This window comes from Quercus lobata, chromosome 6 (assembly GCF_001633185.2).
Source record: "Quercus lobata isolate SW786 chromosome 6, ValleyOak3.0 Primary Assembly, whole genome shotgun sequence".
NCBI classification, from domain to species: Eukaryota; Viridiplantae; Streptophyta; class Magnoliopsida; order Fagales; family Fagaceae; genus Quercus; species Quercus lobata.
In genome coordinates, this window is record NC_044909.1 from 50,308,100 (window position 1) to 50,321,807 (window position 13,708).

The 13,708-nt window shown below is 34.9% G+C and overlaps 2 protein-coding genes across 5 annotated transcripts; both read right to left on the reverse strand.

Moving 5' to 3' along the window:
* Positions 1-1,084: 1,084 nt before the first annotated feature.
* On the reverse strand, positions 1,085-3,341 carry LOC115995372 (protein NEN4). 4 transcript variants are annotated; one of them, XM_031119923.1, is made up of 6 exons: positions 2,697-3,341; positions 2,272-2,318; positions 2,074-2,137; positions 1,612-1,721; positions 1,509-1,575; positions 1,085-1,297 (listed from the first exon to the last, which is right to left on the reverse strand). In XM_031119923.1, the coding sequence occupies exons 1-6, from the start codon at positions 3,216-3,218 to the stop codon at positions 1,232-1,234; spliced, it is 876 nt and encodes a 291-aa protein (XP_030975783.1). In that variant the 5' UTR covers positions 3,219-3,341; the 3' UTR covers positions 1,085-1,231. The 4 variants fall into 4 exon arrangements, with proteins under 4 accessions (XP_030975783.1, XP_030975782.1, XP_030975781.1 ...); XM_031119922.1 differs by having other exon boundaries at positions 1,085-1,395; XM_031119921.1 differs by having other exon boundaries at positions 1,509-1,721.
* Positions 3,342-4,185: 844 nt separating this feature from the next.
* Positions 4,186-10,919, reverse strand: LOC115993922 (bifunctional aspartate aminotransferase and glutamate/aspartate-prephenate aminotransferase-like). Its single transcript, XM_031117913.1, has 10 exons — positions 10,332-10,919; positions 9,998-10,235; positions 9,835-9,928; positions 9,345-9,448; positions 7,623-7,871; positions 7,413-7,526; positions 7,125-7,208; positions 5,075-5,245; positions 4,832-4,945; positions 4,186-4,584 (listed from the first exon to the last, which is right to left on the reverse strand). Exons 1-10 carry the CDS (start codon positions 10,457-10,459, stop codon positions 4,444-4,446), a joined length of 1,437 nt encoding a protein of 478 aa, XP_030973773.1. The 5' UTR covers positions 10,460-10,919; the 3' UTR covers positions 4,186-4,443.
* Between the last annotated feature and the right edge of the window lie 2,789 nt (positions 10,920-13,708).

A 13,708-nucleotide genomic window follows, 5' to 3' on the forward strand; every position in this document is an offset into this window, starting at 1 on the left:
TAATTTTTTATTCTTAACTTTATGTGCGTTCATGTAATTGGACAGAGAGTTTGCCCCTCTTTCTCGCACATACTAAATTGTAAGAACCAAGAAAATTTTGTTTTTTATTTTCTCTGATATTCCAACACTTACTCTCATTGTATAAGATCCCATTTCCCACAAATTTCAACACCCAAATCTCATTTGGCTAGAGAGAACCCTTAAACCCTAGAGCAAATCCATTGTTTTCTCTCTACATTCTCCCTCTTAAATTGCCCAAATCCTCCATGAGGAAATTAAGACCATCACACACAAAGCAACCTTTAGAGTTTTTGTGTTGATTGGAACTTGAGAACCATTTGAGAAATTCTGGAATTGCCAAGAAGAGTGGAAGATTGCAATTGAAGGCTCAATTATGAATCAAGAGACGAGAAGAAATGATTCGTGGAATCAGTTGCTAGCAAGAGTTGGAGGCTTGCGTACTTGGAAGGTTTTATAAATAATACGTACCTGCAACTATTTTTATTAGTGGATTGTTTAATGATGTGACACCCCGAAGAGGTTTTCCAGTTCTATGCACTCACTTTCCTCCTTTTAAACAATTTGGTGTTCTTGTGGATAATTAATTTTCTATGATTGGGATTGATTTTATGTTTATCCATGCATGCTTATAACAGTAGTTGGCTAACAATTGGACTTAAATTTTATAATTAGCATAAATTTAACATTAGCCATAAAATATGGGGTCTAAATGTCTCGAGTGTGCAACTCTTAAAGTTAAATGGAAAGAATCCAATTCAGTGTAAATTGTATGTTTTGTTATGCTTCCACCGTAAAAGGTATTGGGAAAATAATATCAATTGGATCAAGAAATGTGTTAAATTGGTAAAAAGAATATTATTTTGGATTAAGGTCTAATTACAATGAATAGGTAGTAACATATATACAATGAATTTCAAATGATTAAAAAAAATACATATATACAAGTAGCTTCCAGATAAGAACTGCCTTTAAAAAAAATAAAAGAATGAACTAATTAATCAATTAATTTGAGTATAAACAAATTGATTGGTGTTCTTGTAGTGCATCTTTTTGATGATTTCAGCGTCCTCACATGTGCATTCCAACAGGGACGAGTTCTCTCTAATGTACTTCGTCATCTTCTATTGCATGAAACTTGTAGAGTCTCCATTTCAATTGAAAAAATGAACACCATTGAGCATGAGCTAGCTTTTTCTTCCACCATTGGAAGTTACGTGAACTCCGTTGTTTCAAATAAGAAACAAAGTCGGATAGACATGCATGCCTTGATCATCATCTGGTTCAACGTAGCAACGTGTGAGAATGCTTGAGTAGGCTATTAAGAGGTTGTTTTCCTTGAGCTTTACACAATAGATTACGTACACTCTCTGTCACCTGGTTTTCAAATATTGTGACATTCATTTTTGTCATTGTGAGTAACTCATTTTATATATATGATTAACCATGCATGCATACACAATATAACAAGAGAAAAGTGTAGTTCAAACCTTTCCCAAACTTCCCCTTGTATTGGGAACTGTTCTCTGATACCCAATAGAAGTAATTGGGGGAGATTTTCTCTGATATGCAATAGAAGTAATTGGGGGAGATTTCCGGCTAGCTTCTTCTTTGCTTGGAAATTTTCCATTTGTTCTACTTCTTGTCATAATTGTGGGAGAGCCTTGCCACTTTGGATTCGATAAGTTTGGGAGACTTGATTCCTAATACCATAACACCTCAAACTATCAAATTTTTAAGTTTTAACCACAAAATAATGTTGTATAAATATGATCATTAATGTGGTACAATTACTATAAATTTCATTATTCCTACGACTAATAACTAACTCATTAATGTATTAACTTATATATAAACACAAAATAGAAAAGTAATTCAAAAATCTTATTTATTATGTTGTATATGTGATATCAATCACAATTATTAACAAGTCAATTTGTAAGCATTTAATGGTAAAATTAATAACAACTTCAATATATTTATATGTGATCTTGGTGTATATTGTTGCATGAATTGAAAGATTTTGAGAGACCAGTTTGGAAATCTAGTGCATACCAAGAATAGCACTGTTGCACAATGCTTGAGGACCTCCAAGTTCATTCGAACATCATCAAGGCTCCTGTTTAACATAGTTAATATTAAAACCATTATTATGAGTTCACTTAAATCAAGGACTAAGCATTATTCCTATCAAGGAAAAAAATGGACTCTGCATTATTTTAAGTATACAAACAAGACAAATTATTTTCATACCTGTGCTTTTGCTGCCCAAGCCCAAAGTATGTAGCTAACGATGCCATCTAACAAAAAGAGATGAGGGATCAAGATTGTTCTGATTGTATTCGAAATTACAGGAACAATAAGTATTAAAAACCCCCATGCAATCTAGATTCAATAAAGAAAGCACATAGTTGTATAAAGACCTAAGAACACCATTAATTTTACATTATATAGTTGCATTAAATTCATTAAAAGCCCCAAAAACCTGTTGCAAGGCCTTATCTACTTCAATCATTATCTCATACTCAAATATATGCATCTTCCCTCTCACAGCATGCGGATATGAGAGATACATACTATGAGAGAGAAGATGTGTTAGATATATACCTTATCAATGTACAGTCATATGCTATATTCGTACATATATACTTCATCAAAAAAATATGCTATGTACATACCTTCATATTGCCTGCTCTTCTGCCAAACTTTTCAGTTAAGACCCCTAAAGAATCAATCATTCCAACAGGTTCTGGTGCAGGCCTACCGATCTCAGCAAAGGCCTCTTTAATACGAATGCAATCGAATCTTTGAATGTTGTGGCCTGCCCACACCCTACCATTCAAAATGGTGAATATCTTGTCAGCAACTTGTTCAAAGCTTGGTGCATTTGCAACAGCTGCCCTTGTTATCCCATCACATCGACTTGGCTTCAATGAGGCCACAGACAAATCTTTGGGCCTTATCAGCGTGCTATAGCTCTCTAGTTCAATAAGTTTCTGGGGACAAACCACAATTGCACCAAACTCCAATATCCAGAAACGTTGCCCAGCTCTATTGGGCACATTTGTTTCCAAGTCAAAGAACACAATCTCTGCCATGCCTTCTTTCCCAGAATTATGAGCCTCCATTTCAAAGTCTCTTATTGGTACTACCTGTCTTTTCCGTTTCAGGCTTTTGTGCAGGTTCAATGACATTACCATGATGTCTTAAATGGATGAAGTAAGAAGAAGAAAAGAGAAAAGCGCAGGTATAAGAAGAGAATTCTTGCTGAGATTGATTTTCTTGTAGTTCAAGTCAAATGTAAGTTTTAGCTTTGGATGAAGGTGTCCTTAGCTTCTTGAGGATGTTATATTTAATTGTATTCCAGGTATATAGGAATATTGTTATAAAGAACACGGACTACCTTTCCTCGTTCTCTTGCTCTTCTATTGCTTTTGAGTTTGAACTTTGAAAGAAGAAACTCTTGGACGAAACCTTTGGGAAAAGTTCATCTTTCTAAATCCATTAAGTTATTAATGAAGATGTTGTGACAGTTTAAGGAAAGTCTTCTATAGGCAAGAATATTCCCTACCATCTTAACCTGAATATGTTTACCACCAAAAGAAGGCACAGCCAAGGAATATTTGGGATTACTACCACGGAACTGTAAAACATATTTTCCCCACGTAATTTCTGATCCTAGTAACATATATAACTTTTTACACAAGCAAGTGATAGTATCGTAAATAATCAAAACCATGGGCTTTTTTTCTTGCAGTGACGTGAATGTTTTTGTCACAATCAGACGGAAAGAAATTGTCAACACGTAAGTGTTTTATCTTCTAATAAATTCTGCATATTGGCTATCGTTTAAACAAAGATTTAATCTAATCATAATCCTAAACAAAAGTGAAATCCTTGATAGATAGCAACAGTTTATACAACAAACTTGAATAGACAGTCGAACCCAATAATCCTTCATGGAAAAGACAGCTACACTTGAAATGTGTCCAGCTTTACCCAGTTTGAAAGTTTAGTTTGTTGGTTTTAGCATTAAAAAAATTAATGTTGTATATGCTATAACCCGACATTACAGGTGTTGGCTTTCTCTTAGTCATTACGGAAGTAAACGAAACAAGAAAACGCCAATTGCCAATGATGGCATGGCAGTGTCACACACAACCTGAATTATTCAATTACTTTTCAATTACATCATTATAAACATTTTTGATACATCACTGAAAACGTCATACAAAGCCAATGTCCAAGTTTATCCACTTTTGCACTTTTACCATCAAATACAAACTCCAGCTGGAGCCAAAAAAAAAAAAAAGGCAATTGAATCAAGATGACCGACGTGTCATCCTTTTTTCCCAAACTAATTATTGCAATAAACATTTTGGAAGCTAAGAAAGGAACAACTAGTAGTAGAGTAAATTATCTACATCAAACAGGGACGGCCCGCCTGAGAGGGAGAAGTGCTTTCTTAATTCTCTCCACGGCCGCCTTAATGGTTGTGAGGGATGCTGCATAAGAAATACGGATGCAGCTGTCATCCCCAAATGCATCTCCTGGGACTAGTGCAACCTGTCAGTAAGAGTCATTAACCAATTAGGAAGAATGAACTGCTCCACATACTTTTCGCTCCCCATAGACTTCAGATACAGTGAAAATGTAGTTTCATACCAAATTGGCATTAATGAAATCAGCCAGAGATTTTTTATTTATTGGCATGACAAAATCATCCATCCCTTCTCAATTACTTCTAAGAGAGGCACTAAAATTAAATTTCTGAGAAAAGAAAATTTCTGAAATGGCATTCAATTAAGCATACCTGACCCTCGTCCAGCAAATATCGGCAGAGGGACTCTGAATTATCAATTTTACCAAATCCTTCAGCCTCAGTTCCATAGTAAGAGCTGAAATCAATGAAGAGATAGAAAGCTCCCTACAAGTGAAAAATGTGATAATCAGATGGGGAAAAAAGAGCATTCAAAAAGGGGCAAGACCGATTATCTGACAGAAAAGTGCATTAGTTGTCCAAAAAGACGACCAAATTGATAATCAAAGTTTGTACCTTGGGTTCTGATATCTTGACACCTTCCAATTCTCCAAAGCTTTTAACCAAGAAATCCCGACGCTCCCTGAATGCTTTTACCATAATAGAAACAGCTTCCCCACCAGCATAACCCAGTCCTAGTGCGGCAACTCCTGCTTTCTGTGATACACTACTAGCACCTGAAGTGAACTGAAAGAAAGGAAACTAGACTCAGAGCTGGAGCTTAAAATTTATTTTACAAGAAACACAGATTGAAATTCCCAACCAAGGGAAAGGGCATGCTGAAATGTTGAATTACCTAACAGATCAAATCCAGTTATTTTTCCTATTTGCTTTTGAAATTTTCATAAAAATTAACCAACTAATTAACAATCATTATTTGAACTATATGAAGTTGGCAACCCTGGGCCCTCATTTCTGCTTGCATCTTTTTAGCAGTTTCAAATCCAACTAAATACCTCTTAAGAGTATCTTTTCTTCTTTTGAACAAGTTTATATGATCTTCCTATACGTTCCTCATTCTGTTACACGGTTCTTGTAATGTGTTTCTCCCCAGCACAGGCATATCAGATTATACCCCTCCAAAATTACTTCCAATTCAGCCTTGGCATTCAAATTGTAAGCATAGCATTCTCAAATTTACCCCACTTGCAGTGGCATATGGGAAAAAAAGAGGAGAGATAGGTTATATGTTGGAATATTCACATGTGAGTAGTGTGGTTGGTTAAGTAGTGAAATCCCACATTGAATTATGATGAGAAGAATAAGTGGTTAATATAACATAATTTTTTTTTTTATGAATGTTAATATAACATAATTGAGCTCATACCCATTGGGCTTAGGCCTCTTGGATTAATTGTGTCTTTATATGTTATATTAACTACTCAAGGAGTCTTCCCAAGGTGTTTAGTCTCCTCACAAGTGGTATCAAAGCCAATGGTTCAAGGGCAAGTGTTCGTTAGTGGATTCCACCAAGTAAAATGAGGAAGATTCCCATGTTCTCTCTCAACATTATATTTAACAACTCTGGGTCAAAGATATCATCAGATTTTTAAATGCTAGAAGTAACTTCAATTTACATTCATAATACAAATTTTGAGGTCCTTGTCACTTCTCTTATAAATGCCACATTACAAGCTCCTCTCGGAATTTGTTGTATTTAAATACTAAAATATATCTGCATTTAAGACAACTACAATTTATCACACTGCATGCCAAATTAATCTGGAAATATTTTTTAAATGCTAGAAGTAACTTCAATTTACATATATAATACAAATTTTGAGGTCCTTATCACTTCTCTTATAAATGCCACATTACAAGCTCCTCTCGGAATTTGTTGTATTTAAATACTAAAATATATCTGCATTTAAGACAACTACAATTTATCACACTGCATGCCAAATTAATCAGGAAATATTTTTAAGAATTTTATATCTAACACTTGTTAGCACATTTTCAACCTCCTACCCAGCATTGGGATGCTTATATTGCCAGAAAATCTTCACAATTCCTAACTTAAAATCCCGTCAATATTACACATCCACAAGTAATGGACTGGGAACAGACTTTGAATTAACAAACTAGAGTAGACTCAAATCAGATCTCTTTCAATAATTTACCTGTTCATATCATGAAACTAGTCACAAAAACTATGATGTGACATACATTGAAAGTGTTTTTCTGGCCAGCATGAGATCAATAAGACTGCACCAAGCAGTCCTTAATAATCTACAGTAACTGTTAAAAATATTGCCATAATTTATGATAGTAACATTGATCAAACTATCAACATAATCCACCTAGTCAACATGAGAACATTGGGATCCTATCTGGCCTAGAATATTCAGTGGAAAGTTAAGAGACATCGGTAGAGAACGGGATAAAAGAATTTCTGAAAGTCCAAATTCAGGTATAGAATCAAACCATTTCTCATATCTTGTTGCCACAATCACTACAAGTAAAGTGATTTGTCTAAAGTAATTCATTAGGAGGAAGTAGAATAGAGATCAAAAGAATGCATCTTACATAGAGCTTCAGTAGGCAGATACATAATATTAAAAAATACCTGACTCTGGATCTTTCCACATGCCGACACAAAGTGTTTTGGACCAGCAAGATAACCAAGTCTCCAACCAGTCATCGCAAAGGTCTATACAGTCCCACAAGCTAAAAGTTAATTCTCAGAGTGAGGCCTATTACTTTACGTATATAGATAATGATCTGGCTAGCCCTTTAATATGAAGTTAAAAAAAATTACAAATATGGAGGAGCTATTTGATAGAAGAGAAAGAATACATGAAATATGAAATTAATGAGCAGAGATCAGTATAAAAATTCAGTGGTATTGACTTGCCTTCGAAAATCCATTGACTGTCAAAGTCCTCTCCCACATGCCTGGCAAAGAAGCAAAGCTCGTATGAGTTGCTGGAGCATAAATTATGTGTTCATAAATTTCATCAGACAGCACCTGAACAGAGAAAGCAATAGAAAATTAAAGATTGACATATTAGCAATACTGAACATATTCACGTGCAGGTCATTAGGTTCAGGTCAAGTATTGTACCAGAAGCCGGGGATGCTTTGCTACGATTTGAGCAATCTCTTCCAGCAATCTCTTGGGGTAAACAGATCCTGTTGGGTTGGATGGAGAACAAAGAATAAGCAGTCTTGACTTTTCTGTGAGTTTGGATTCAAGGGCCTTTGGATCCAAAAGAAAATTTTCGGAGATTTTTGTTGGAAGAATCACAGGTTTTGCATCAGCCATCCTTGCCATTTCTGGGTAACTTACATAAAATGGACCTGGAATTATAACCTGCAAAATTAATGCCATTTGGTAAATGCATACAATCTTCAGATGTAAAAGGTATTTACTGTTCCAATAATCACCAGCCCTTTACATTAGAACTGTGGATTTTCAACATGTATAGACACAAGAAAACTCCAACAACCACATAGCTTCCAAAGGATGTGGAAGAGGATAAAAAAACCAAGTAATCACCCACAGAAACTGTAACAAAAAACCCTAAACAGCTAGGCATGATGAAAAAAAGGACATTGTTCAGCAAGCAATCCATGAAATATGTTACAGAACAGCCTAAACAAGCTATTTCCTACTTTAAAATATTTAACATAGCATACATGAGGATAGAGATATGTTCATTTAAGAGAATTAAGAATTTGATAGATCTACAATACAAGAGAAACATGGTCCTTTTTTTTTTTTTTCTTTTTCATTTTCTAGCTACAATTCCAATAAATTTCTTAGCTTTTGATACGCTTGGTGAAACTAGATCGTCATCTTCTAAACTCAAATTTTTTAGTCATTGTGTTCTTGCTCAGCAGTTACCCTTCTAACATTACTCTCCTCTCATTTAACATTCCTTTTGCTTTTATTCCTTTTTCACTCCTCCTCTATGACCAACTCATTCCTTATACCTCCTCATCCTCATTGCAACTAACCAGTATCATTACCTTTATTGGCATAATCAGTATACCAACTTCACCTATACCTATGGCATTTTCCTTCAGAACAGATTCTTTATATGATCAATGGCCCTCCAAAGAGCTTTAGCTAAAACAGCAGTTCATCCTCACAAGATGACTGAAGCGTGAGGTTGTAGGTTCATAACCACCAAGTCCATTTTAAACTTATGAATGAAAAAAACCAATGAATCTCACCCCCGTTTTTCCGCACATGCATAAGACCAAAATTTTGGTTCCCACGACAAAATACTTAAAATCTCTGGCAAAAAGCAGTCTAGTGAGTTCAGTTTGTTATAAAGTAAATGAAGTTCACTTACCCCTCATCCTTTCTTCTTCTTCTTTTTTTGTTTTTAAATGAGAAAAAGGCCGAGCTGGAAGTTGAAATGGTTGCTTAGTAGAGGGAAAAGAATTTGCATTTATCATTTTTCTTTGATTAGATGAACATAGTGTACGCGTATCCATCATCAACTACAAAGGATGAAGTATCTTTTAAACTAGTAATTTGATCTAATTCAAGTATTAGCTAATAAGCTTTAGAGATATTATGGCCCCAAAAGGCTCAAACTCATTGTAGACCCATATACTTGAATAGCAAGCAAAACAATCATAATCCTGCCTCTGTAACACACAATTCTACATACTAAACAATCATAATCCGCCCTCTATTCCTCTCTAAAGGTGAATATAACAAAGAACCTTCAATAGAATTATATTATATAGTAAAACCAATAACAATCAAAACAGCTAAAAATATTTACAGAAAACTAACAATGAAAAGCATAAAAAGTAAGTTAAGATCCACCTCATCTCCGGGCGAACAAACTGCCATGACGGCTTGCACGGCACTCTGCTTGGCTCCATTGCTAACCAAAATCTGATCAGGCATGTATGAGATCCCATTTTCCTCTGCAAAAAACACAAAATTCAATTCAATTATTAAACCAACCAACCCTCACAATTAATTCACATGATCTCTGTTAGAAGTACATGGTTAAATGATTAAATTTAACATATCACAACAGCCTAAACCTTTGAGAGGATCGGTAATTTTAACATGGTATCAAAGAAAGATGTCTTAAGTTCGACTCTACCTCTCATTTAAAGTCCCAGCTTTTGGGAGAATCGGTAATTTAGGACCCGTTTAGTAATGTTGTTCTAGTAAAGTATTGTGAAAATACATGTTGTGTTATTTAAATAACGAAAATTGTTGTTTAAATATCCCTACCAAACAGCCCCTTAGCAATCTCTCTCACCTACGACAATACATAGAATACAAAATTAGTAACACTAACCCTTCAGCTTGTGACAAATGGCTTGCCGGATTTCTACAGTCCCGGCATTCGGTGTGTACCTTGTGTATCCTTCACGAATCGCATTTTTCCCGGCCTACACAACACTCATTCATATAATTCATGTATAAAATTCAAAATAATAATAATAATAATAAGAGTATACCTCAGCTATAGGAGCAGGAGTATCGAAATTAGGTTCACCAGCAGCTAAGCGAATAACGGGGACACCAGCTTGAACGAGAGCTGTGGCCTGGTCAGTTATGGCCATCGTTTTGGAAGGCTGAATGGAATTTACTTTTGGGCTTAGAGAGATATCTACTTCCGTTGCTTTTACTACCAACTTTGTTGTTGTTCTATGCGGTGGTTTTATTACTTGTCTTGTCGAGAATTTCAAAGATCTACTACTCAAAACGAAAAGGCAAAAAAGAAGAAGATCAGAGAAGAAAGGAAAAATGAGTTGAATTTGGTTGAAAAAAAGTTAAGAAGTAATAACGTACTTGAGAGGAAATGATATGGATCTGAGACCGGAATCCGAACCCGGAGAATCGGATAATGCAAGTGATGGAGCTCTGAGGTTTAGACGAGCAGTAGTGGTGGATGAACAAGTGTGGAGTGAATTAGCCATGATTCGATTCTAAGTGCTAAAGCTAAAAACCGAAAAGATACAAAAATATGTTGGCCTTTTTTTTTTTTTGAAAAGTAGAGGGAGTTTTTTTACTAGTGACTATATATAACGTTATAGGAGGTGGTTGGTGGGGTTGGTGAACTTGAAGGCTTTTTCAAAAGGTGGAAGGTGGGCTTGGCAATGCTACCCATCTCAGCCGTCCATGCCACCGGTGTTAATAAGAGAGTGGAGAATCGGACAGTAGTGAATGATTTTTTTAATTTATATTTCATACATTTGTTTTGAAAATCGGGAACAAGTTGGACTTTGGTTTTACAAAGAGTGTCTGACTGTGACGAAGGAAGCACAGCGGACTAGTACTAGTACTCATTGTTTGGTTTATTTGTTCTAAAAATATTTGTTTTGAGTAAGGCATGTCATGTGATGTGTATACCTAATTTAAGATGCTTGGTGACATTTTTTATTATTTGTATTTGATTGTTAAGGAAAGTGGAATTCAACTGAAGTTGGTGACATTTTCCCTTCTTTTTTTTTTTTTTAGTTTGATAATTGGGAGAACAAAAATTTAATTCTTGATATTTCTGTTAGAAATACATTGTTTTTGCTAAAACGGTGTCGTATTCAGTTTCTTCTGAGTTCTACTTCTGAGATCCATTCAAGTTCGAAATCTCTCTTTTCTCATGCACTCATCCACTGAAATCAATACTGCTTTGAAGCTAACACTTTCATAAAAAGAATATTTTTTTGATATTTTTTAAGAATTTTTTTTTCTTTCTAAGAGTGCGTTTGGATTGGGCGTTTTCGCCCAATCCAGCGTCTGCGTTTTTCATTTTTTTTTTTTTTTTTCACGCGTTTTGGGTTTGCGGCTACTGTTCATGCACTGTTCAATGAACAGTAGCCGCAAACTTTGACTTTTCAAATTTTTTTGGACCAATCACAGCACATCGTGTACTGTTCACGGACCCACAAATTTCACTTTTCAGCAACTTTTTCATTAAAAATGGGTCCCATGATACTTTCACACATTTAAAAATTATTTCGCTACAGTGTTTTTTTTTCAGTTTCAGTTTTCAGTTTTCAGCTGTATCCAAACGGACCCTAAATTAAAAAGAAAAAATGTGCATTTGATCTAATTTTAAAAAAAAAAAAAAAAAAAAAAATTTAAGGTGCATGAGGTTAGTTGGTGTGAAGTGTGAACTTAGCTCACAGTTGCTTATGTATCAATACGGTTACCAACCTTCTTGTTGCCATGGAAAAAATAAAAAGAAAAAAGAAAAGGGAAAACCTTGGCAGGGTAGTTGGACTTGTCCATTGTCTCTGGGCTTAGGGCGTTCAAAGCGGGTGCGAAAGGGGTGGGTTTGAATCAATAAAATTGAGCCCATGTCCACATGGGTACTGTAAAATAATATAACCCATCATTTTAATCACAAAATTGAGCCCTGGTCATCTGTGCTAGCCTGATAGACCTGGTTTACCAAGATGATACAACAATTTTGTGAAGACATTATTTGTCATCAGCAGAGGGCAGTAACTTCTAGTTTAAGAGCTTGTGCAATTTGGTCAACTGGGCCACTGGGTTGCCTAGTGTAAGATATAGAAACCCAAAAAAATGAAATAGTATCTCATATGTTTGAGAGCTTGTGCAAATTTGTAAGCCTTTCAGCATTTTCCTCATATGTTTTATCGAGTTTAGTTATTCATTTGTCTTGAGAAATCAAATAGTATCTCAACCCTCATATCATATGCAACTACTTTCTTGTATTTATTATACCAATCATTAAGCAAACATATTGAATTTAACTTTTAAAAAACTAACTAAGAGTGCGTTTGGATTGGGCGTTTTCTGCCCAATCCTGCGTTTGCATTTTTCAGTTTTTTTTTTTTTTTTTTTTTTTTTTTTTTTTTCACGCGTTTTGGGTGTTGCGGCTACTGTTCATGCACTGTTCAATAAACAGTAGCCGCAAACTTTGACTTTTCAAATTTTTTTGGACCAATCACAGCACATCGTGTACTGTTCACGGACCCACAAATTTCACTTTTCAACAACTTTTTCATTAAAAATGGGTCCCACGATACTATTCACACATTTAAAAATTATTTCGTTACAGTGTTTTTCAGTTTTCAGTTTCAGTTTTCAGCTGTATCCAAACGGAGCCTAAAGCAAAATAGTATAACAGAAATGAATTCAACATAATGATGCAAAAAGATTAGGACGTTCATAGACTGATCCTAAACATCTATTCAAGTCCCATCACAACCAGTAGAGTCATTGGCAAAAGTTGCCTAAAGCATCTTGGCATCAGTAATGGATGCCAAATCAAAATAATAGGGATGCCGTATGAGTTTGAATCATTCTAAATGGAGGCTAACCTTGTATTGTTGTATGTCATAATAGTGCATTCTGAATATTACAAGAACAATTCACATAAGCTTTATTATTATATATGAAATGTTAGTGATTCCACTCCATTTAAGAGCGTTAATAGATTGTGATGGGCCCATTTCCATCTCTCCTCTTCCTCCATGGGTCTTTTCCCCTGAAGACGGAGATGGGTTGGGATCATTCTCTAGTTTTTGTCTATATCTATCCTTATTCATAAAAAAAAAATAATAAAATAAAATAAGTTGAGGTGTTTGTGCAGGACTGAAGAATACCTGAACACCTATAGACATGTCATGATTCATGAACATGATGCCAGTTCTGACATTAAATTCTTTAATAATAGTAATATAATAATAAAAATAAAATAAAACAAGAGTCTATGTCACTGTGAGATATATGGCTTTTCATTGTTATTAACAGGTTCTTTATCAAAATGTTCCATCAAATTCATCACATGCAGCATCTTTCCTGGATCATATTGATCATGAAATATACACAGAAAAATACAGATAGACACAAATTCTGACTTCTAACATGCAATTCTAATATAATATAATAACAGTAATAATAATTAAAATCCTAGGTCATTGTTATGAAATTTGACACTTTGGCATGGCAACAGACCCACAGAAGCAGATGCCTAATGCAAAGCAAACAACCTTTCTAAAATTACAATAGATTCGACCTGTAAACATTGCTATGACAGATACATTAACTACATAACTGCAAGGTCACTGCCCTTGTTTACTAAAACATCTTGTCAGCTGCATTTGATGCCAAATACAACAACAGAGAAAAATTGAAGATTTTTTCTTTGGATTTTCATTTTGGGAAAAGGCATCTAAAATACTATAGCCATTGCGAGT